The sequence below is a fragment of the Pimephales promelas genome, chromosome 14 (assembly GCF_988280905.1).
Source record: "Pimephales promelas chromosome 14, fPimPro1.hap1.1, whole genome shotgun sequence".
In the NCBI taxonomy this organism is placed as follows: domain Eukaryota; kingdom Metazoa; phylum Chordata; class Actinopteri; order Cypriniformes; family Leuciscidae; genus Pimephales; species Pimephales promelas.
The window spans coordinates 4,340,883-4,365,152 of record NC_142782.1 but is presented as its reverse complement, the minus strand read 5'-3'; the positions used below and the strand labels follow the sequence as shown (position 1 = coordinate 4,365,152).

At 39.9% G+C, this 24,270-nt stretch overlaps 2 protein-coding genes across 2 annotated transcripts in view; one reads left to right on the top strand and one right to left on the bottom strand.

The window, feature by feature from the left end:
- Positions 1-13,949, top strand: part of acsl2 (acyl-CoA synthetase long chain family member 2) — a 134,581-nt gene extending 120,632 nt beyond the window's left edge. The window contains exon 21 of the mRNA XM_039674596.2: positions 13,384-13,949. Within this exon, the coding sequence (XP_039530530.1) occupies positions 13,384-13,524 (141 nt within the window). The 3' untranslated portion in view covers positions 13,525-13,949. The remainder of the gene's footprint in view (positions 1-13,383) is intronic.
- A 1,079-nt stretch (positions 13,950-15,028) lies between these two features.
- bin3 (bridging integrator 3) overlaps positions 15,029-24,270 on the bottom strand; it is a 75,982-nt gene continuing 66,740 nt past the window's right edge. Inside the window, exon 9 of the mRNA XM_039674602.2 lies at positions 15,029-15,387. Within this exon, the coding sequence (XP_039530536.1) occupies positions 15,241-15,387 (147 nt within the window). The 3' untranslated portion in view covers positions 15,029-15,240. The remainder of the gene's footprint in view (positions 15,388-24,270) is intronic.

Below are 24,270 nucleotides of genomic sequence, written 5' to 3'. Positions count from 1 at the left end.
CGTTTTTTTTTTTGGGCGAAAAATTAGGTTTCTCCGATCTTCCCAAATTCTGATAGAGGGCCATGAGACTTAGACCTGAGTGCAAAAATGGAGGCTCTAGCCCCTTCCAGAGCTGAGATATCGAAACTCAAAAATTCGGCCCGAAAAAAACGACAGTGGTACCCCTTACGTTTTTTTTTTTGGGGGCGAAAAATTAAGTTTCTCCAATCTTCCCAAATTCTGATAGAGGGCCATGAGACTTAGACCTGAGTGCAAAAATGGAGGCTCTAGCCCCTTCCAGAGCTGAGATATCGAAACTCAAAAATTCGGCCCGAAAAAAAAACGACAGTGGTACCCCTTACGTTTTTTTTTTTTGGGCGAAAAATTAAGTTTCTCCAATCTTCCCAAATTCTGATAGAGGGCCATGAGACTTAGACCTGAGTGCAAAAATGGAGGCTCTAGCCCCTTCCAGAGCTGAGATATCGAAACTCAAAAATTCGGCCCGAAAAAAAAACGACAGTGGTACCCCTTACGTTTTTTTTGGGGGCAAAAAATTAAGTTTCTCCAATCTTCCCAAATTCTGATAGAGGGCCATGAGACTTAGACCTGAGTGCAAAAATGGAGGCTCTAGCCCCTTCCAGAGCTGAGATATCGAAACTCAAAAATTCGTCCCGAAAAAAAAACGACAGTGGTACCCCTTACGTTTTTTTTTTTTGCGCGAAAAATTAAGTTTCTCAGATCTTCCCAAATTCTGATAGAGGGCCATGAGACTTAGACCTGAGTGCAAAAATGGAGGCTCTAGCCCCTTCCAGAGCTGAGATATCGAAACTCAAAAATTCGGCCCGAATAAAAAAACGACAGTGCTACCCCTTACGTTTTTTTTGGGGGGGCGAAAAATTAAGTTTCTCCAATCTTCCCAAATTCTGATAGAGGGCCATGAGACTTAGACCTGAGTGCAAAAATGGAGGCTCTAGCCCCTTCCAGAGCTGAGATATCGAAACTCAAAAATTCGGCCCGAATAAAAAAACAACAGTGGTACCCCTTACGTTTTTTTTTTTTGCGCGAAAAATTAAGTTTCTCAGATCTTCCCAAATTCTGATAGAGGGCCATGAGACTTAGACCTGAGTGCAAAAATGGAGGCTCTAGCCCCTTCCAGAGCTGAGATATCGAAACTCAAAAATTCGGCCCGAATAAAAAAACGACAGTGCTACCCCTTACGTTTTTTTTGGGGGGGCGAAAAATTAAGTTTCTCCAATCTTCCCAAATTCTGATAGAGGGCCATGAGACTTAGACCTGAGTGCAAAAATGGAGGCTCTAGCCCCTTCCAGAGCTGAGATATCGAAACTCAAAAATTCGGCCCGAATAAAAAAACAACAGTGGTACCCCTTACGTTTTTTTTTTTGGGCGAAAATTTAAGTTTCTCCAATCTTCCCAAATTCTGATAGAGGGCCATGAGACTTAGACCTGAGTGCAAAAATGGAGGCTCTAGCCCCTTCCAGAGCTGAGATATCGAAACTCAAAAATTCGGCCCGAAAAAAAAAACGACAGTGGTACCCCTTACGTTTTTTTTTTTGGGCGAAAAATTAAGTTTCTCCAATCTTCCCAAATTCTGATAGAGGGCCATGAGACTTAGACCTGAGTGCAAAAATGGAGGCTCTAGCCCCTTCCAGAGCTGAGATATCGAAACTCAAAAATTCGGCCCGAAAAAAAAACGACAGTGGTACCCCTTACGTTTTTTTTTTTGGGCGAAAAATTAAGTTTCTCCGATCTTCCCAAATTCTGATAGAGGGCCATGAGTTTTAGACCTGAGTGCAAAAATGGAGGCTCTAGCCCCTTCCAGAGCTGAGATATCGAAACTCAAAAATTCGGCCCGAAAAAAAAACGACAGTGGTACCCCTTACGTTTTTTTTTTTGGGCGAAAAATTAAGTTTCTCCAATCTTCCCAAATTCTGATAGAGGGCCATGAGACTTAGACCTGAGTGCAAAAATGGAGGCTCTAGCCCCTTCCAGAGCTGAGATATCGAAACTCAAAAATTCGGCCCGAAAAAAAACGACAGTGGTACCCCTTACGTTTTTTTTTTTGGGCGAAAAATTAAGTTTCTCCGATCTTCCCAAATTCTGATAGAGGGCCATGAGACTTAGACCTGAGTGCAAAAATGGAGGCTCTAGCCCCTTCCAGAGCTGAGATATCGAAACTCAAAAATTCGGCCCGAAAAAAAAACGACAGTGGTACCCCTTACGTTTTTTTTTTTGGGCGAAAAATTAAGTTTCTCCAATCTTCCCAAATTCTGATAGAGGGCCATGAGACTTAGACCTGAGTGCAAAAATGGAGGCTCTAGCCCCTTCCAGAGCTGAGATATCGAAACTCAAAAATTCGGCCCGAAAAAAAAACGACAGTGGTACCCCTTACGTTTTTTTTTTTGGGCGAAAAATTAAGTTTCTCCGATCTTCCCAAATTCTGATAGAGGGCCATGAGACTTAGACCTGAGTGCAAAAATGGAGGCTCTAGCCCCTTCCAGAGCTGAGATATCGAAACTCAAAAATTCGGCCCGAAAAAAAAAGACAGTGGTACCCCTTACGTTTTTTTTTTTGGGCGAAAAATTAAGTTTCTCCAATCTTCCCAAATTCTGATAGAGGGCCATGAGACTTAGACCTGAGTGCAAAAATGGAGGCTCTAGCCCCTTCCAGAGCTGAGATATCGAAACTCAAAAATTCGGCCCGAATAAAAAAACAACATTGTACCCCTTACGTTTTTTTTTTTGGGCGAAAAATTAAGTTTCTCCAATCTTCCCAAATTCTGATAGAGGGCCATGAGACTTAGACCTGAGTGCAAAAATGGAGGCTCTAGCCCCTTCCAGAGCTGAGATATTGAAACTCAAAAATTCGGCCCGAAAAAAAAAACGACAGTGGTACCCCTTACGTTTTTTTTTTTTGGGCGAAAAATTAAGTTTCTCCAATCTTCCCAAATTCTGATAGAGGGCCATGAGACTTAGACCTGAGTGCAAAAATGGAGGCTCTAGCCCCTTCCAGAGCTGAGATATCGAAACTCAAAAATTCGGCCCGAAAAAAAAACGACAGTGGTACCCCTTACGTTTTTTTTTTTGGGCGAAAAATTAAGTTTCTCCGATCTTCCCAAATTCTGATAGAGGGCCATGAGACTTAGACCTGAGTGCAAAAATGGAGGCTCTAGCCCCTTCCAGAGCTGAGATATCGAAACTCAAAAATTCGGCCCGAAAAAAAACGACAGTGGTACCCCTTACGTTTTTTTTTTTGGGCGAAAAATTAAGTTTCTCCAATCTTCCCAAATTCTGATAGAGGGCCATGAGACTTAGACCTGAGTGCAAAAATGGAGGCTCTAGCCCCTTCCAGAGCTGAGATATCGAAACTCAAAAATTCGGCCCGAATAAAAAAACAACATTGTACCCCTTACGTTTTTTTTTTTGGGCGAAAATTTAAGTTTCTCCAATCTTCCCAAATTCTGATAGAGGGCCATGAGACTTAGACCTGAGTGCAAAAATGGAGGCTCTAGCCCCTTCCAGAGCTGAGATATCGAAACTCAAAAATTCGGCCCGAAAAAAAAAACGACAGTGGTACCCCTTACGTTTTTTTTTTTGGGCGAAAAATTAAGTTTCTCCAATCTTCCCAAATTCTGATAGAGGGCCATGAGACTTAGACCTGAGTGCAAAAATGGAGGCTCTAGCCCCTTCCAGAGCTGAGATATCGAAACTCAAAAATTCGGCCCCAAAAAAAAACGACAGTGGTACCCCTTACGTTTTTTTTTTTGGGCGAAAAATTAAGTTTCTCCAATCTTCCCAAATTCTGATAGAGGGCCATGAGTTTTAGACCTGAGTGCAAAAATGGAGGCTCTAGCCCCTTCCAGAGCTGAGATATCGAAACTCAAAAATTCGGCCCGAAAAAAAAACGACAGTGGTACCCCTTACGTTTTTTTTTTTGGGCGAAAAATAAAATTTCTCCGATCTTCCCAAATTCTGATAGAGGGCCATGAGACTTAGACCTGAGTGCAAAAATGGAGGCTCTAGCCCCTTCCAGAGCTGAGATATCGAAACTCAAAAATTCGGCCCGAAAAAAAAAGACAGTGGTACCCCTTACGTTTTTTTTTTTGGGCGAAAAATTAAGTTTCTCCAATCTTCCCAAATTCTGATAGAGGGCCATGAGACTTAGACCTGAGTGCAAAAATGGAGGCTCTAGCCCCTTCCAGAGCTGAGATATCGAAACTCAAAAATTCGGCCCGAAAAAAAAACGACAGTGGTACCCCTTACGTTTTTTTTTTTGGGCGAAAAATTAAGTTTCTCCAATCTTCCCAAATTCTGATAGAGGGCCATGAGACTTAGACCTGAGTGCAAAAATGGAGGCTCTAGCCCCTTCCAGAGCTGAGATATCGAAACTCAAAAATTCGGCCCGAAAAAAAACGACAGTGGTACCCCTTACGTTTTTTTTTTTGGGCGAAAAATTAAGTTTCTCCAATCTTCCCAAATTCTGATAGAGGGCCATGAGACTTAGACCTGAGTGCAAAAATGGAGGCTCTAGCCCCTTCCAGAGCTGAGATATCGAAACTCAAAAATTCGGCCCGAAAAAAAAACGACAGTGGTAACCCTTACGTTTTTTTTTTTGGGCGAAAAATTAAGTTTCTCCGATCTTCCCAAATTCTGATAGAGGGCCATGAGACTTAGACCTGAGTGCAAAAATGGAGGCTCTAGCCCCTTCCAGAGCTGAGATATCGAAACTCAAACATTCGGCCCGAAAAAAAAACGACAGTGGTACCCCTTACGTTTTTTTTTTTTGGGCGAAAAATTAAGTTTCTCCAATCTTCCCAAATTCTGATAGAGGGCCATGAGACTTAGACCTGAGTGCAAAAATGGAGGCTCTAGCCCCTTCCAGAGCTGAGATATCGAAACTCAAAAATTCGGCCCGAAAAAAAAACGACAGTGGTACCCCTTACGTTTTTTTTTTTTGGGCGAAAAATTAAGTTTCTCCAATCTTCCCAAATTCTGATAGAGGGCCATGAGACTTAGACCTGAGTGCAAAAATGGAGGCTCTAGCCCCTTCCAGAGCTGAGATATCGAAACTCAAAAATTCGGCCCGAAAAAAAAACGACAGTGGTACCCCTTACGTTTTTTTTTTTGGGCGAAAAATTAAGTTTCTCCAATCTTCCCAAATTCTGATAGAGGGCCATGAGACTTAGACCTGAGTGCAAAAATGGAGGCTCTAGCCCCTTCCAGAGCTGAGATATCGAAACTCAAAAATTCGGCCCGAAAAAAAAAACGACAGTGGTACCCCTTACGTTTTTTTTGGGGGCAAAAAATTAAGTTTCTCCAATCTTCCCAAATTCTGATCGAGGGCCATGAGACTTAGACCTGAGTGCAAAAATGGAGGCTCTAGCCCCTTCCAGAGCTGAGATATCGAAACTCAAAAATTCGTCCCGAAAAAAAAACGACAGTGGTACCCCTTACGTTTTTTTTTTTTGCGCGAAAAATTAAGTTTCTCCGATCTTCCCAAATTCTGATAGAGGGCCATGAGACTTAGACCTGAGTGCAAAAATGGAGGCTCTAGCCCCTTCCAGAGCTGAGATATCGAAACTCAAAAATTCGGCCCGAATAAAAAAACGACAGTGGTACCCCTTACGTTTTTTTTGGGGGGGCGAAAAATTAAGTTTCTCCAATCTTCCCAAATTCTGATAGAGGGCCATGAGACTTAGACCTGAGTGCAAAAATGGAGGCTCTAGCCCCTTCCAGAGCTGAGATATCGAAACTCAAAAATTCGGCCCGAATAAAAAAACAACAGTGGTACCTCTTACGTTTTTTTTTTTGGGCGAAAATTTAAGTTTCTCCAATCTTCCCAAATTCTGATAGAGGGCCATGAGACTTAGACCTGAGTGCAAAAATGGAGGCTCTAGCCCCTTCCAGAGCTGAGATATCGAAACTCAAAAATTCGGCCCGAAAAAAAAAAACGACAGTGGTACCACTTACGTTTTTTTTTTTGGGCGAAAAATTAAGTTTCTCCAATCTTCCCAAATTCTGATAGAGGGCCATGAGACTTAGACCTGAGTGCAAAAATTGAGGCTCTAGCCCCTTCCAGAGCTGAGATATCGAAACTCAAAAATTCGGCCCGAAAAAAAAACGACAGTGGTACCCCTTACGTTTTTTTTTTTGGGCGAAAAATTAAGTTTCTCCGATCTTCCCAAATTCTGATAGAGGGCCATGAGACTTAGACCTGAGTGCAAAAATGGAGGCTCTAGCCCCTTCCAGAGCTGAGATATCGAAACTCAAAAATTCGGCCCGAAAAAAAACGACAGTGGTACCCCTTACGTTTTTTTTTGGGGGGGCGAAAAATTAAGTTTCTCCAATCTTCCCAAATTCTGATAGAGGGCCATGAGACTTAGACCTGAGTGCAAAAATGGAGGCTCTAGCCCCTTCCAGAGCTGAGATATCGAAACTCAAAAATTCGGCCCGAAAAAAAAAAACGACAGTGGTACCCCTTACGTTTTTTTTTTTGGGCGAAAAATTAAGTTTCTCCAATCTTCCCAAATTCTGATAGAGGGCCATGAGACTTAGACCTGAGTGCAAAAATGGAGGCTCTAGCCCCTTCCAGAGCTGAGATATCGAAACTCAAAAATTCGGCCCCCAAAAAAAAACGACAGTGGTACCCCTTACGTTTTTTTTTTTGGGCGAAAAATTAAGTTTCTCCAATCTTCCCAAATTCTGATAGAGGGCCATGAGTTTTAGACCTGAGTGCAAAAATGGAGGCTCTAGCCCCTTCCAGAGCTGAGATATCGAAACTCAAAAATTCGGCCCGAAAAAAAAACGACAGTGGTACCCCTTACGTTTTTTTTTTTTGGGCGAAAAATAAAATTTCTCCGATCTTCCCAAATTCTGATAGAGGGCCATGAGACTTAGACCTGAGTGCAAAAATGGAGGCTCTAGCCCCTTCCAGAGCTGAGATATCGAAACTCAAAAATTCGGCCCGAAAAAAAAAGACAGTGGTACCCCTTACGTTTTTTTTTTTTGGGCGAAAAATTAAGTTTCTCCAATCTTCCCAAATTCTGATAGAGGGCCATGAGACTTAGACCTGAGTGCAAAAATGGAGGCTCTAGCCCCTTCCAGAGCTGAGATATCGAAACTCAAAAATTCGGCCCGAAAAAAAACGACAGTGGTACCCCTTACGTTTTTTTTTTTGGGCGAAAAATTAAGTTTCTCCAATCTTCCCAAATTCTGATAGAGGGCCATGAGACTTAGACCTGAGTGCAAAAATGGAGGCTCTAGCCCCTTCCAGAGCTGAGATATCGAAACTCAAAAATTCGGCCCGAAAAAAAAACGACAGTGGTACCCCTTACGTTTTTTTTTTTGGGCGAAAAATTAAGTTTCTCCGATCTTCCCAAATTCTGATAGAGGGCCATGAGACTTAGACCTGAGTGCAAAAATGGAGGCTCTAGCCCCTTCCAGAGCTGAGATATCGAAACTCAAATATTCGGCCCGAAAAAAAAACGACAGTGGTACCCCTTACGTTTTTTTTTTTTGGGCGAAAAATTAAGTTTCTCCAATCTTCCCAAATTCTGATAGAGGGCCATGAGACTTAGACCTGAGTGCAAAAATGGAGGCTCTAGCCCCTTCCAGAGCTGAGATATCGAAACTCAAAAATTCGGCCCGAAAAAAAAACGACAGTGGTACCCCTTACGTTTTTTTTTTTTGGGCGAAAAATTAAGTTTCTCCAATCTTCCCAAATTCTGATAGAGGGCCATGAGACTTAGACCTGAGTGCAAAAATGGAGGCTCTAGCCCCTTCCAGAGCTGAGATATCGAAACTCAAAAATTCGGCCCGAAAAAAAAACGACAGTGGTACCCCTTACGTTTTTTTTTTTGGGCGAAAAATTAAGTTTCTCCGATCTTCCCAAATTCTGATAGAGGGCCATGAGACTTAGACCTGAGTGCAAAAATGGAGGCTCTAGCCCCTTCCAGAGCTGAGATATCGAAACTCAAAAATTCAGCCCGAAAAAAAAACCGACAGTGGTACCCCTTTCCTTTTTTTTTTTTGGCGAAAAATAAAATTTCTCCGATCTTCCCAAATTCTGATAGAGGGCCATGAGACTTAGACCTGAGTGCAAAAATGGAGGCTCTAGCCCCTTCCAGAGCTGAGATATCGAAACTCAAAAATTCGGCCCGAAAAAAAACGACAGTGGTACCCCTTACGTTTTTTTTTTTTGGGCGAAAAATTAAGTTTCTCCAATCTTCCCAAATTCTGATAGAGGGCCATGAGACTTAGACCTGAGTGCAAAAATGGAGGCTCTAGCCCCTTCTAGAGCTGAGATATCGAAACTCAAAAATTCGGCCCGAAAAAAAACGACAGTGGTACCCCTTACGTTTTTTTTTTCGGCGAAAAATTAAGTTTCTCCGATCTTCCCAAATTCTGATAGAGGGCCATGAGACTTAGACCTGAGTGCAAAATTGGAGGCTCTAGCCCCTTCCAGAGCGAAGATATCGAAACTCAAAAATTCGGCCCGAAAAAAAACGACAGTGGTACCCCTTACGTTTTTTTTTGGGGGCGAAAAATTAAGTTTCTCCAATCTTCCCAAATTCTGATAGAGGGCCATGAGACTTAGACCTGAGTGCAAAAATGGAGGCTCTAGCCCCTTCCAGAGCTGAGATATCGAAACTCAAAAATTCGGCCCGAAAAAAAAATGACAGTGGTACCCCTTACGTTTTTTTTTTTTGGGCGAAAAATTAAGTTTCTCCAATCTTCCCAAATTCTGATAGAGGGCCATGAGACTTAGACCTGAGTGCAACAATGGAGGCTCTAGCCCCTTCCAGAGCTGAGATATCGAAACTCAAAAATTCGGCCCGAAAAAAAAAACGACAGTGGTACCCCTTTCGGGTTTTTTTTTTGGGCGAAAAATAAAATTTCTCCGATCTTCCCAAATTCTGATAGAGGGCCATGAGACTTAGACCTGAGTGCAAAAATGGAGGCTCTAGCCCCTTCCAGAGCTGAGATATCGAAACTCAAAAATTCGGCCCGAAAAAAAACGACAGTGGTACCCCTTACGTTTTTTTTTTTTGGGCGAAAAATTAAGTTTCTCCGATCTTCCCAAATTCTGATAGAGGGCCATGAGACTTAGACCTGAGTGCAAAAATGGAGGCTCTAGCCCCTTCCAGAGCTGAGATATCGAAACTCAAAAATTCGGCCCGAAAAAAAAACGACAGTGGTACCCCTTACGTTTTTTTTTTTTGGGCGAAAAATTAAGTTTCTCCGATCTTCCCAAATTCTGATAGAGGGCCATGAGACTTAGACCTGAGTGCAAAAATGGAGGCTCTAGCCCCTTCCAGAGCTGAGATATCGAAACTCAAAAATTCGTCCCGAAAAAAAAAACGACAGTGGTACCCCTTACGTTTTTTTTTTGGGCGAAAAATTAAGTTTCTCCGATCTTCCCAAATTCTGATAGAGGGCCATGAGACTTAGACCTGAGTGCAAAAATGGGGGCTCTAGCCCCTTCCAGAGCTGAGATAACGAAACTCAAAAATTACGCCCGAAAAAAAAAAAGACAGTGGTACCCCTTACGTTTTTTTTTTTTGGGCGAAAAATTAAGTTTCTCCAATCTTCCCAAATTCTGATAGAGGGCCATGAGACTTAGACCTGAGTGCAACAATGGAGGCTCTAGACCCTTCCAGAGCTGAGATAACGAAAATCAAAATTTCGACCCGTAAAAAAACCGACAGTGTTACCCCTTACGTTTTTTTTTTTTTTGGGCGAAAAATTAAGTTTCTCCAATCTTCCCAAATTCTGATAGAGGGCCATGAGACTTAGACCTGAGTGCAACAATGGAGGCTCTAGCCCCTTCCAGAGCTGAGATATCGAAACTCAAAAATTCGGCCCGAAAAAAAAAAACGACAGTGGTACCCCTTTCGGGTTTTTTTTTTGGGCGAAAAATAAAATTTCTCCGATCTTCCCAAATTCTGATAGAGGGCCATGAGACTTAGACCTGAGTGCAAAAATGGAGGCTCTAGCCCCTTCCAGAGCTGAGATATCGAAACTCAAAAATTCGGCCCGAAAAAAAACGACAGTGGTACCCCTTACGTTTTTTTTTTTTGGGCGAAAAATTAAGTTTCTCCGATCTTCCCAAATTCTGATAGAGGGCCATGAGACTTAGACCTGAGTGCAAAAATGGAGGCTCTAGCCCCTTCCAGAGCTGAGATATCGAAACTCAAAAATTCGGCCCGAAAAAAAAACGACAGTGGTACCCCTTACGTTTTTTTTTTTTGGGCGAAAAATTAAGTTTCTCCGATCTTCCCAAATTCTGATAGAGGGCCATGAGACTTAGACCTGAGTGCAAAAATGGAGGCTCTAGCCCCTTCCAGAGCTGAGATATCGAAACTCAAAAATTCGTCCCGAAAAAAAAAAAACGACAGTGGTACCCCTTACGTTTTTTTTTTGGGCGAAAAATTAAGTTTCTCCAATCTTCCCAAATTCTGATAGAGGGCCATGAGACTTAGACCTGAGTGCAACAATGGAGGCTCTAGACCCTTCCAGAGCTGAGATAACGAAAATCAAAATTTCGACCCGTAAAAAAACCGACAGTGTTACCCCTTACGTTTTTTTTTTTTTGGGTGAAAAATTAAGTATCCCCAATCTTCTCAAAACTCTGGATTCTGATAGTCTCCACTGTAGCGTGTTAACGCAAACATGTAAGTTTCACGTTTGAGGGGGTTAAACCGTGACATCTACACATTTTCCAAAGTGGACTATTTAGGCTGCTTCATTAAAAATGTGACATTTAGACGTTTTTTCGGCGTGGATCAAGGCAAATGAATCCTTTTCACCTTGAAAATAATAAATGTTTTTTGCATTTTAAATAATAGACGATTTCTTCGTGATCGTCAATAAAACAAAATTCCATTTTTCTCGATTTAATGAAAAACAATAGGTCGTGATGGTAAGTTTCAGTTTAAGTGTAAGTTTCACGTTTGAGGGGGTTTAAACCGTGACATCTACACGTTGTCTTGTCGTTATACCGGGTTGAAGAAATGTTGTTTTGGCCACTTTGTTTGATATAATCACAACAATTTAACGTAAGCAAGAATGGGATTTGAACTCAGATCTTCTTGCTTAAAGCCCAACGCTTTATCAATTGAGCCACTGAATCTGTTGAGTTCAAAGGTGTATTGAATGAATTTTTATTGACGGTTTGGTTTTATTTGTTGGAAAAATAAATATAGAAATATAATTTGACACAGAGGGCAGTATAGCCCTATTTATGGTTTTGAGTTTAAACTAAACCGTGACATCTACACGTTTTCCAAAGTGGACCAACATGATTATTTCACGTCTTGTCGTGATACGGGTTGGGCACTGAAGTTACAGGAGTTTCTTCCCGTTGCTAACGGAACTAGGTCGAGTATTTAAAAGGTTATGGTTAACATGGTTAACATGGTTAACGTGGTTTAACGTCGATGTAATACGTTGTTTTAGCGTACCTTTTGCTTAAACGAGGAGCTGGGGGACGCCCAAGAAAATAGACATTTTACTTATTAGGCTGCTTCATTAAAAATGTGACATTTAGACGTTTTCTTCGGCGTGGATCCAGGCAAAAGAATCCTTTTCACCTTGAAAATAATAATTTATGTATTTATTATTATTATTATTATTTTTGCATTTTAAATAATAGAACATTTCTCAGTGATCCTAAATAAAACAAAATTCAATTTTTCTCGGTTTAATGAAAACCTGACATCTACACATTTTCCAAAGCTGAATATTTAGGCTGCTTCATTAAAAATGTGACATTTAGACGTTTTCTTCGCGTGGATCCAGGCAAATGAATCCTTTTCACCTTGAAAATAATAAATGTTTTTTTTTTGTTGTTGTTTTTTTGCATTTTAAATAATAGAACATTTCTCAGTGATCGTAAATAAAACAAAATTAAATTTTTCTCGGTTTAATGAAAACCGATAGGTCGTTATGGCAGAGGCGAATAACATCTAGGCCTATATCTCTCCACTGGAGCGTGTTAACGCAAACATGCAAGTTTCACGTTTGAGGGGGTTAAACCGTGACATCTACACATTTTCCAAAGTGGACTATTTAGGCTGCTTCATTAAAAATGTGACATTTAGACGTTTTTTTCGCCGTGGATCGAGGCAAATGAATCCTTTTCACCTTGAAAATAATAAATGTTTTTTGCATTTTAAATAATAGACCATTTCTCCGTGATCGTCAATAAAACAAAATTCCATTTTTCTCGGTTTAATGAAAACCAATAGGTCGTGATGGTAAGTTTCAGTTTAAGTGTAAGTTTCACGTTTGAGGGGGTTTAAACCGTGACATCTACGTTTTCAAAAGTGGACAAACGTGATTATTTCACGTCTTGTCGTGATACCGGGTTGAAGAAATGTGATTATATCAAACAAAGTGGCCAAAACAACAACAATTTAACGTAAGCAAGAAAGGGATTTGAACTCCGATCTTCTTGCTTAAAGCCCAACGCTTTATCAAATGAGCCACTGAATCTGTTGAGTTCAAAAGTGTATTAAATGAATTTTTATTGACGGTTTGGTTTTATTTGTTGGAAAAATAAATATAGAAATATAATTTGACACAAGAGGCCGGCCGACGCTGCTAATAAAGATGCTGTCGCCATGTGTGTCAATAATGTTAATCAAACATCAGAAAGAAAGTAATTTAACGTTTCTGTATTTGACTGAATTACTTTTGCAAAATTAACAAGAATGAATGTTGAATTTATAGTGAAAACCATGTAGGCTATTGTATATTTGATTATTTTATATAATATAATATTATTCAGTGCTTAAAGTTTTTCATAAGTCGATATATTGTGCCTTTGTTCTATTTTAATTTGTGACTCTTGTCATCAGTAAGCTTGAGATTATTTTCTTAAGCTACTATTATTTTTTGGTGATATTGAAATTGGTCACAATAATTATGAAATTTTAGTCGCAATACATTTTGATATGAAAAAAATAATCGTGTTAAAAGTAACATTTCTTAACTGTGAAGTATATCATAGATGGATAAAATGACTCGTATAATAATAATATAACATTTAACTCCTGTAATTGGTGACCTAAAGTGGTGGGTAACTCATAGCCCCGGGGCCCAGTGAGCTCTTAATACGGCCCTGGTATTAAGCTAAATTTTAATTAAGTTAAATAAAGTTAAAGCTAATTAATTAAAGTTAAATTAAGTTAAATTTTACTTTTTGGTTGAACTCCTTATCCAGTAATTAAGTAATTAAACTGAATACGGGTTAAAACTTTAAAGGGATAGTCTTAGGGACAGTAGAGGACCTTCACGTCCAGCTAAATCAATGAAACACTCAGGCGTTGATGAATATCAGAGGAGAGATTCTGTTTGAGCCGTTTTCCCTCTTTCTCTTTCTCAGGTGAAGGACTTATATTTGCACCCTGAAATGTTTAGCGTGTCCAACGGCCTCCTGACGCCAACCCTGAAGAGCAAGCGTGTGGATCTACGACGACTCTTCAGTGAGCAGATGGCACAGATGTACAGTAAATCCTCCATATAGCTAACACACTCACTCAGCATCAGTTATCAAGCCATTTCTTCTAAAACAGTTCAACTAACCTGCTAAATAAGGGTGACGACACTAGGAAACCGTTCTCAATAATTTATGATCAAGACTGAAGTATTTTCATTTAGTATCTAGATTGAGTTTTAGGTCAGAGACACACTCTTCATCTTAACACATAGATCAGGAATGCTGGGATTTTACATGATTTGGGAACAGATGAACTAGCTTTCAATTATGAGCACCTCTAAAGAACAATCTGTATGAATTTTGATGCTTCGCTTCATTTGTTGTCGGCAGATGAAATGTTTGTAAATGAGTGTTTTCAACTGTAAATGTTTGACTAATTGCAGCTGATAGAGCTGTACTGTATTTTACATTCTTTTATTGACAGAAGAATAAAGACAATGAATTATTACAAATTCCTGTGGAATAACGATCACTGCTCTTACTGACATAGTGTCTATAGAAACCGGGTGATTCAGAATGATGTTCGACCCCCATAGTGACGTCACTCAAATACTTTCATTCGAATGTTAATCTGTTGTTTACAAACTGGTTCAATACCAATCTTACCCATCACTGTGTCTAAAGCCAGATCCCAGATGTGCACTGCCATGAAACAGACTTGAATGGTAAGATAAAGGTGTCCATTCAAAATAAAATGAGGTTTAAAGTCTTCACCTTGACCTGGTAAAGCTATATAAACACATCAGACAAACAGTGGACATCCAAAAGCAGTTTACTGTAAGACAACTAAACGACATTATGTTTAAAGAACACTTCGATTTGAGAAATGAAAAGAAGAAATATGCACATTTTAAAAATAAGGCTATGGTACAGAGTTTTAGAGAAAATGTGTTTGGTTATGTCAAAAGGAAAGCAGGACTGTAATAACACATGTAAGGTTTAATTTAGTTGTAAGATGTTTTATCCAAAATGAACATTTTACACTATATTTTAACCCTCAGATTGGAACCCATGACGATAATAATCCAATTAAAATCAAATAAAAAGAGAATTTTCAATAGTGTTCAAAATGAACCAATCATGTTCTTAAAAAAATACTTCATTATATATTGATTGTCAGTATGCGGTTAAATAATTGGCAACTTTTCCAAACAGTAGTACATTATGAACTATGGCTGTAAGACTATTGGGAAATAGAGCAAAAAAATAACATTAACAAAACTTTCCTTCATTAGCAAATACAATTGACACAAAAACACAGGTCAGACACTCAGATGTGTCAGTAGAGGGAGGCAGAGGATCATGTGAAAAGCGTTTCTGTTAAATGACAATCGCACTGTAACATTTTTCCAAGATAACCACCGGCGTATCAATGATCAATCAACAGTTTAATATAAATGTTGATTCTCTGCACGATTCCAGTGTTGCACTATATTATAAAAAAAAAAACCTCATAAGTAGTGTGAACTCTATAAACAATTAGTATAGAAAACTAAGCTTTAGCCATAGGAATTTAAATATTAATTTGGCCTCTGGCGGATGGAAAATCTGAAAGATATATGATCAATCATTGGTCAGTTGTAGAGACTAAAGGCAAAAATGAACTGAGACAAGACAAAAAAGTTTGCTGATGGCTTCATCTGTCAACAAAATATTCAGAATAAGACTTCATTATCAATAAAAAGTAACAAACAGAAAAAGAAATAAATAAAAGTTGACGTGACTTGGTTAAAATCCCAGTTTTCAGTCGTCGGCCACGATGGACAGCGCTCGCAGCTCATTGAGTTTGGCCTCGTTCTCTAGTTTTCTCTGGTCATCCGTCAACCCGCCCTGGTCGATCTGATCCGTCAGTTCAGTGAAGATCTTGTGCATCTCCGTAAAATAGGCCACCTGGGAGAAAACGGAGAAAGAGAGGTCATGTAACGCACACATTCCCAGTATTACATTTTTATTTTTACCACTCGTATCACTGTAAAAAATATTGTTGGTTTAACTTACAAAAATTAAGTAACCTGGCTGCCTTAAAAATGTAAGTTCATTGAAATGGAAAAATTGAGTTAATACAACGAAGGTGATTGATTTTACAAAAGAAATAATGTGATTACGAATCATGAAAATATTTTTTACAGTGTAACATGTTGGTTTGGAACAACACAATTGATGATGTGCGTAAGCTTTTTAATTGGTCATTTTTATGTATTTTATTATTCTCATGCAGTCACGGGGAATGATGGGAAAAGTAGTTTTGTCGTACAAGCCCGTCATCTCAAAAATTAGCCAATTTAATAATATTATCCAATGATCCTTCAACAACAGTACACAAAATGTGTGATCAATACCACCTAGAATCTGACCGGATTCATGATGCCACGCCCCTAAAAGTCCAAGCCACGCCCCTCGGGATTGACACAGAAAATCAGACTCAATAAAACCCCCACGTTTTCCACGGATAATTACGACATAGTGATTCTAGAGACACAATCCCTGCATATGTGAGGCCATTTCTAGGCTTCATGTGTGTTTGTAACTTTGTGCGCCTCTAAATAAAGAACTTGGCTTTTTCAAACGAGGGATATTCTTCACTCCCGCTCGTACTAGACAACCAAAAATCATCCAGAGATTACGCTCATGGGTCTGTGGGTAGCAGGTGACCCTGATCTTCTGTGATCGGTGTGTGAGCGAGCGAGTGTCGGCTGAAAGCTTTCTTGACACGTCCCGCCCCTGCTCTTCCCCCGGCCCGTGAGTCAGGGGTCCCGCGAGAGACGCTTTGATGATTAATAGCCTTTAATCACATTACAAGACTCCAGGAGGAGTGGGCCGCCATTGAAAGCGCTGGGAAATACAGCTGCTCGGCTCTCAAACCTACACACAGCGCATTTATTCAAGCTGCTTACTGTATGAGCGTTTAAAAAAAACAAAAAACAATCCACGTCTACAATAGCCTAAAAACCCAGTGAGAAAACATATGGTGGTGTTTGCCAGCACAAAACTCGCCATCATGATGCTAGGGTGTTGTGATCTTCAGACCTGTGGTTGCCGGGGATCTGAATGCTTGACTGATGTCTTGCATTTTGAGGGGAAATTAAAAAAAAAAAAATTACAATGAAAGTCAATGGGGTCCAAAATAGCGTAATATTGGACCCCATTGACTTTCATTGTTTTTTTTTTCTTTTTCTGCACAAAATTACAAAAGAAAACATTTTTTTTCCCCCTTTAAGAGTTTGTTCCAATTATTGACCCCAAATCTGATACGTGATTGTCACTGAAATGCAGGGAAACGCTCGTCTCGTTAGCTAGTGATACGCGGCAGAGTTTCGATTGATGAGTGTAACTCAACTCCACTGTTCACACAGGAGCCATTGAGTTCAGACACCCACGGATTGCAAAGACACTTTTGAGGGCTTTTGTAGGACAGATGAATAAATGCGGCACCAAACACTGTGATGAAGCACATCTCTTTTGAATAGATTGTGTAAACTGCCTCTGGGATTGCTCGAAATGACTTCAGACTCTAATCAAAGACTGGCCGTCAGTGGCGCTCTGTGATCTATGAGAGGCCAGTTCCTGCCCAGTGCTGAATGGAAGCGGATACTGGTCTGTCCTGTTTATGGTGGTCTCACCACATGAAGAGCGGAGAGGGGATCTGTTTGCCGTGCAGCACGTGGGGCTGGAAGGAAAACTAGTTCAGAGGAAAATCCGCCTTGGACCTGTCAGAGATCAATCAAAACGGCCAATGAATGATGCCGCCACACGCAAGCTAAAGCGCAGGTACGGCAGCGTATTTATGTCTCGGCTTCAGACGGCACTCCCACTGACTGCAAACAACAGCTTTCCCAAAACGACAAGCTCCAATCTGATTGGCTGTGGTTACGGTCAAGTTTGTGAGAAATAAGTTTCAAGGATTCGAGTTTGCGCAGTTTTTGCCTTCGTGAGACTCAAGAAAACGCCACATCCCCAATAACTCGGCCGCTTTGATTCAGAGATATATATCCACTAAACAATCGGTACTTATTACTAGCAGATGGAAGGATATTCTGACCGCAAAGTCAACACACATGTCCAATCATCCCTTTGCTGCTGTATGTTTAACTATTTGTGGAGACAGCTGTGCCATGATTTGAACAAGACACCACACCGATCTATTATTGTGGTTTCGTCCGTTTAAGATTTACCGCGCTTTAAAAAAACACACACACAAAAAAATCTAATTGTGGTTGGTCGTTGAACACATCATCCAGACGGGCCCTTCCTGTGGAAGCGGGTGATTCTTGACCAGAACAGGCTTCAAAGGAGATTAGTATTTATACTTGTGTCACACAGATTCATATATTCTAAACACACAACTAATTAAACATATTTAACGCACTGTAAGCCACCGATGTCCCAAAGCGAGTCCGGCTACACATTAAGGATCATGCCATCTCAGAACACTCACTAACCATGGACCAATCAGCTCGAGGCTTCCTACAGTGACAATAAGATCTGCTTATATTGAATAATTACTGCCTTTGTACAATTATCCATCCATCTCCACACCAACTTTCCTAGGTTGGAGGGATGCAAGAACCTTTACCTGCGTCTGAAAAAAACACCCATTTGATTGGCCAGTCCATTGCATGTCTGAAGGCAAAAAGTCCACTAGGTAGCTCACGTGATACATTTGCACTCACGGTCAATAAAGTATACTCCGAAGCACTTGATTGAGCAACAGATGGAGTGGATCACGGAAAATAACGTAGACACACACACGATTTAGTGTCTAAAATTCACCTGACCTCCATCAATTGGGATTTTGTGGGAAACCAGAGTTTCTGGGACTCAACTAGGACTGAGTCAGGACGTGAACCTGCAACGCCCTTTGTAAAACTGCTGATCCTGTAACTTTAATACCACAGAAATTACAGGTCACAAATATCACATGCTTTAGCTGTATGGTAGTTATCATTCTGTTACAGCGATGGAAATTCGCCCATCTATGGCCAATGGATTGGCTCTCAAGCTTCTTCAGCATCTCGCTACATGCATTATGTTCTAAAGATGTCGAGTTCAACTTTTAAAAGCTTTTCAACCCTGCTCCTGGAGAGGCACCTTCCTCCAGACTTCAGTTCCCACTCTTAGAGCCCTATGAAATCCGTTATATTTTTTCCCAAATTCAATTTTTTCCATTTAAATTTTTGGGAATTAGTTTTTTTTTACCCTTGACTGTTATTTTAGTCATAAAAAGAGTGTGCTTTTCAAGTTAATAATTAATGTATAAAAAAAATACAAATAAATTAGGAATGACCTTAAATTTATTGAGGTAATACCGACATTTACTCAGTAGCCTTTTCAGGACAAATACTGCATGATGCAACATAACACTGCACTCTTCAAGTAACAACAAAATACGGTTATGAGCTTTAAACTGTCGACTGCTTATAGCGTCGAGTTTCTTAACTTTTTGCCGATGAAAAGAGAGCCACTTCGCCATGCTTTCATTGTTTTGATTTCGTCATTGGAGCTGAAATGATGGTTTGGGGGGGGGTTGTGTCGCCCAGATTTGCTTCCCCCATTCTGAATTTTCACCAGACATACGTTCTTCTCCCACACAAAAACAGAATTTCAAACCAAATATGTAAAATTCCACGAAATTCCGCGTTAATTGGCCAATTCCACAATTCCGTCCGCCATTCCGTGATCGCGGAAATGATAGGGCCCTTCAGACCTACACGCCCTGCTCCAACACTGAAGCCCCTTTCACACAGCGCGATGATCCCAGGAAATTGCCGGAACGCCTTCTGTGTGAACAAAAGCCAGGACCAATGCCGTAAGGGGTGTGTCATAGTGACGACTCTGTTGCTCTTAGAATAAAGTTTGTGCTCATCATCAACAAAGAAAGGACGAACAAATGTCTGCAAACTGGAACGAAGCAGAGAACAGGAGCTCCATAAAGGACCATCTTTGTGGAACAGTATGTGCATTTCGACATGTACTTTACACATCTCATCCTGACGTCACGTGTCTTCCCGGGATCTTTACGGGTTGTGTGTGAACGTACTCACAGATCCCGGAAAATCACTGGCAGTGTGAATGAACCGACATGAAAACAATCCCGGGACAAATTCCGGGTCACATTATCCGTGTATTTTCCGGAATCTCTGTGTGAAAGGGGCTATACCTGTTCCTGAATACCTTGACTGGCTTCTTCAGGTGTGTTGGATTGGGGTTGAGCTAAACTCCACAGGATGGTGGCGCTCCAGGAGCAGGGTTTGCTATCCTTGGTCTAACGCTTTTGCTTAATGAAGACTCGGTATATGTACTGGTAAATAAGTGGGGAAGATAAGATTTGTGAATAACCTTTTTTTCCTGCATCTAAAGAGTTCCCACTTGAACAAGAGGTCAAGACTCAGAACTCTCTAGAAAATTTGCCAGTCTGTGTAAATTCGGGATGGACGTGTGTGCCTGTATCTCTCTTCAGGACAAATTTCTATGAATCCTCTTCCCCTGATATAAGAGTGTGTGAATATATGTGTGGTGTGTGAATGACTCAGCAGGATGAGGGACTCTCAGCATGACAATGTTTGGTGAGTCAAACTGTCCACTCCTGGACTCCTGGAAACACAAACACACACCGTCTAATCTAGGGATGGGACGATAACCGGTTTCACGATAAACTGTGATAAAATGCACTGACGGTTAGTATTATCGTTTCAAATTTAATTATCATTAAAACCGTGTTTGATTATCGCGATTTTAATAACTCACTGAATCCTGTCGGCCAGTCTGACGCAGGCGCGCAGCACGCAATATTTTTTTTAATTACTATTCGAGAAGGAATGGTGGAAGGCAGTGACCGTGCTCAGGAGATTTTTCAGCCTTTTAAGAGGACCAAATCTGAGGTGTAGTCATATTTTGGGTTTTAAAAAAGTCCTGAGGGAAACTTGATCGAGAATGGTCACCCTGTCTGCCGAACAAAAAGTCACTGCAATAGAAACACTTCAAATCTGCCGAGTCGTCTTGTGTGATCATCACCCGAACGCAAGGCAAGTTAACTTTGACCTTAATACCAAAACTACGTCTGGGAAACAATTGGGCACGAAATGTTGTTTTGAGTTGAAACATTTTATGTCACTCACTTGAAATAGACGTCAAGCTTCCGTGAAGAAAAGTTCGTAGCAAGTGGATTTGAGCCAAAGACGAACGAACAACTTCAAACAAGACTATTATTCAGAGTGATGTTTTAAGGGATAGTAAAGTATAGATACATCACGTATTAAACCGATTTCATTTTTACCACATAATTACGGGGACATTTTGTAAAACAATCGTCCAGACAAGATATATCACACCAATATTATCAAACTCTGTACGCAATAAATCAACTCTGATTTCATTTTTGCAATACAATCAAAAACCGGAGATGCAAGACGGCAAGTTGTATTTGAATGAAACAAGAGCGTGCGTCTGTTGTGATATAGATGTGCGCTGTGTAATAATGCGTTGCTATTGACGACGGGCATTATAAAGAAGCAAATGCCATAGAATAGAATCTTGCCTAAAAACTGCATAGAGAGGCTTGTTTTATTTGTTGTTTGTTGATTTTCAATTATAAAACTTGTTGAAATGTTTTCAGTGTGAGCATTAGTTCTTTTTGAGCACTTTCATAAATTTTTAACAAAACCGTGATAATATTGATAATCACGATTATTTTGGACACTATAATCGTGATATGAAATTTTCATACCGTCCCATCCCTAGTCTAATCTGACGTCCATCAGATATGAAGGGAAATACGTCTCTCACTGCACCTATAGTAATACAGTCAGCAGTCTCAGAAGTCCACCTACACCCGGTGTCTGACAGAGACACCCTCCTCTTCCTCGTCACCGAGAGCTGCTGTCGGTGACGGTGTCTCGGAGTATGTGGGTGTCGGAGGTATGGCACTCTGGGTTACAGAGAGCACTTGATGAATGGGACTCGGTCATCTGTTAAGGCCTCACTGTTGCCCATCTGTTGCATTTCAGGCCTGATCTAAGATCAGCTTAATACTACATTCATGTGTTTATTTATTTATAACCTTTGTTTTTTCCAAAGCACCCACGTCTGGTTTCAATAGAGCAAGAGACAAAAGCGTAACACCACAAAGTGTGGCTGCACAAAAGACTGCGGTCTCCATAACGTTGGGAATGGTTTTAGCTAAAGGAAGTCTGATGATGTATTGTTCCATCAATGACATTTACAAGCTGATGCACTTGTTGTTTACTAGTCTATACAAGTAGACCAGAAGACAAAATCAGCTCCTAGAGGAATAGTCATAAACAGGTTGAACCTGTTATCAAATGAATAGTGGCACTTCCGGATGCTAATATCAATCAAGTGATAATGTGTACAGTCAGCCAACTGGGTGATCAATGACTTTTCTAGAAATGACGAAAGGTACAACATCATCATAGATTAACTAAACAGGAAACAATGAATTCTGTCTCTAAACTCAAGATGTCTGATTGTGTGTTATTACTTGACACACATTAAGAATCATCTCCTATATTAACCCTTATGCTGCATTAGGGACATTTTTGGTCTTTTGCAGTTTAATTTCTTTGACCATTTTGGCTGTTTTAATGCAAATGGTATGAAATTTGGCAAAATTGTGACTTTTTGGATACATGTAAAAAATGTGATCCCATTTTGCAAAATATGTATAACACACACTGTGTAGATCAAATAGTAACACTCAGCACCATAAAGACCAAAAATGGCCCATTGAAACCCATTAAAACGTTGTTTAAATCTGAGGCTGTCAGTAATACATGAAACATGATTTTTGCACAAACATCCTTTCATTTTGAAGCAAAAGCATTATATTTGCATTATATAGTGTATTCCACCAGATGACGTCACTACATATTTATTCCCTATGGGTGGAAATGCACCTTATTTTAGGCAATAGGCAATGTTTAATAGGTGGCCATTTTTGGTCTCTAACGCGCTAAGTGGGATTTTTTGCAAAGTGGGACTGTGATAATCCAAATCTAAAGTTTTCTCTTTGCATTTAGTTTATTGAAAATAATTGAACTTTTTTTGTGTTTTTTCCTCTTATACAAATCGATGGTTTCGCAAACAAAACTGGTAATTAAAGGGTTAAAATCCTGAAATGGAATACATTTTTGGTAGTTATGATGAGGACTGATGCTGGTTAAAAGATTTAACTTGGTAAAAGTGGAAAATAATAATAATATATAATATTTTAGGCAATGTTTAATATGTGGCCATTTTTGGTCCTTAATGCACTCAACGGTGTTAAAAATCTAATGCAGCACAAGGGTTAAGGAAATGTACAAACCAAAATAATATAACGGTGCAAAATACCAGTAAACTGACTAATGCAAAGTCCACAAACCTTAGTAAATCACGTTGCGCAAGTAATTTTAATACTCTCCTCCCATAAATTCTGTATCTGAAAGGGAAACTCTGACAAATGCCTATGCAAAAGTTGCTGTGTCCAATGTCCATGCCTTTTCAGTGCTCATTTTTCTGGCCCTATATGGGTAAATCTCACAAAACCAGTCAAGAACATTCTACAAATGTGAAATAATCTCATACTTATTACTGCAATATACAACACAAATCTTTTAATTACAGTAACATTTACTGTAAATAATGATCATTTTTTCTCATTGCAGTACAGAGACGTGAGGGCTCTGTGTAATTTCTCGGTTATATGCATGTAGACAGCCAGGAGAGGCCGTTTCTCAGGACTATCAAGATGACATTTTGGGGGGATCATAGGGCAGTGGATCAGGTCCTGACAGATCTCCACTGCCCGCTCAGCCCTGAGCCGTGAAGATTAGAGCTTTTATATATATGTGATTAACCCACCAAGAAAAGGCCTGCTTGGACTATTCAGCGTTAACAGCAAGTCACAGTTAAGTTATTGTTGTAAAACACTGAGTGAAAATAGGTTAGGAGGATGACAGCACAGATGATCCTTTAGGTGAAAACTGTCCTATTGTTTGTGTTTCTTAATACACACACACACAGATTATTGTTATGAACACTTATATGAATGTCATTGCATAAGATTTCCTTATACATTATTATTATTATTATAGAAATTTGACTTAATGTATATTTCTGTACGACTTGAAAAAAAAGATCATTTTATCTTTGGTAAATGCACTTTAAATGTTCATTCATTATTCATTATCCACTTATGCCAGCAATAGAGGGACTGTTCAACAAAAAAAAAAAAACACACAAAATAACAAATAAGGAAGGATATGAAGATCCTGAAATTCAGAGAGGGGGTGAATGCGCACATCCTGAAAACATGACTGTGTGTGTATGTGTGTGTGTGTGTGTTTGACTTGGCTTTACCTCTTTTACTACATTCATTAGATTCTAGTGTTTAGCTCTCTCTCACACACACACACACTTCCCTTAAAATAACACACGCAGTCTGATCTGTGGACATAAGGAGGCAGGATTGTGGGGGTTAATCACATTAGAGAGAAGGGGAAGTGTGTAGAGTGAGAGAGTGTGTGTGTGCAGCATAAAGGAGTGTTTCTACTATGTGTGTGCGTGTGTATATGTGTAACTCAGGGTTAATCACATTAGGTCTGGGTGGAGGGAGCGTCAGCTTTAAAATTTACTACTATGTGTGTGTGTGTGTGTGTGAGGGTGTTTCTTTAACTTGATTTTGATTTTTGGCTTTTGATTTTTATTAAAGGCAACAGTTTTATTTAGTTAAAAAAAAAAAACTGTTGTATTTAACTTTTTATTAAATGAATATCA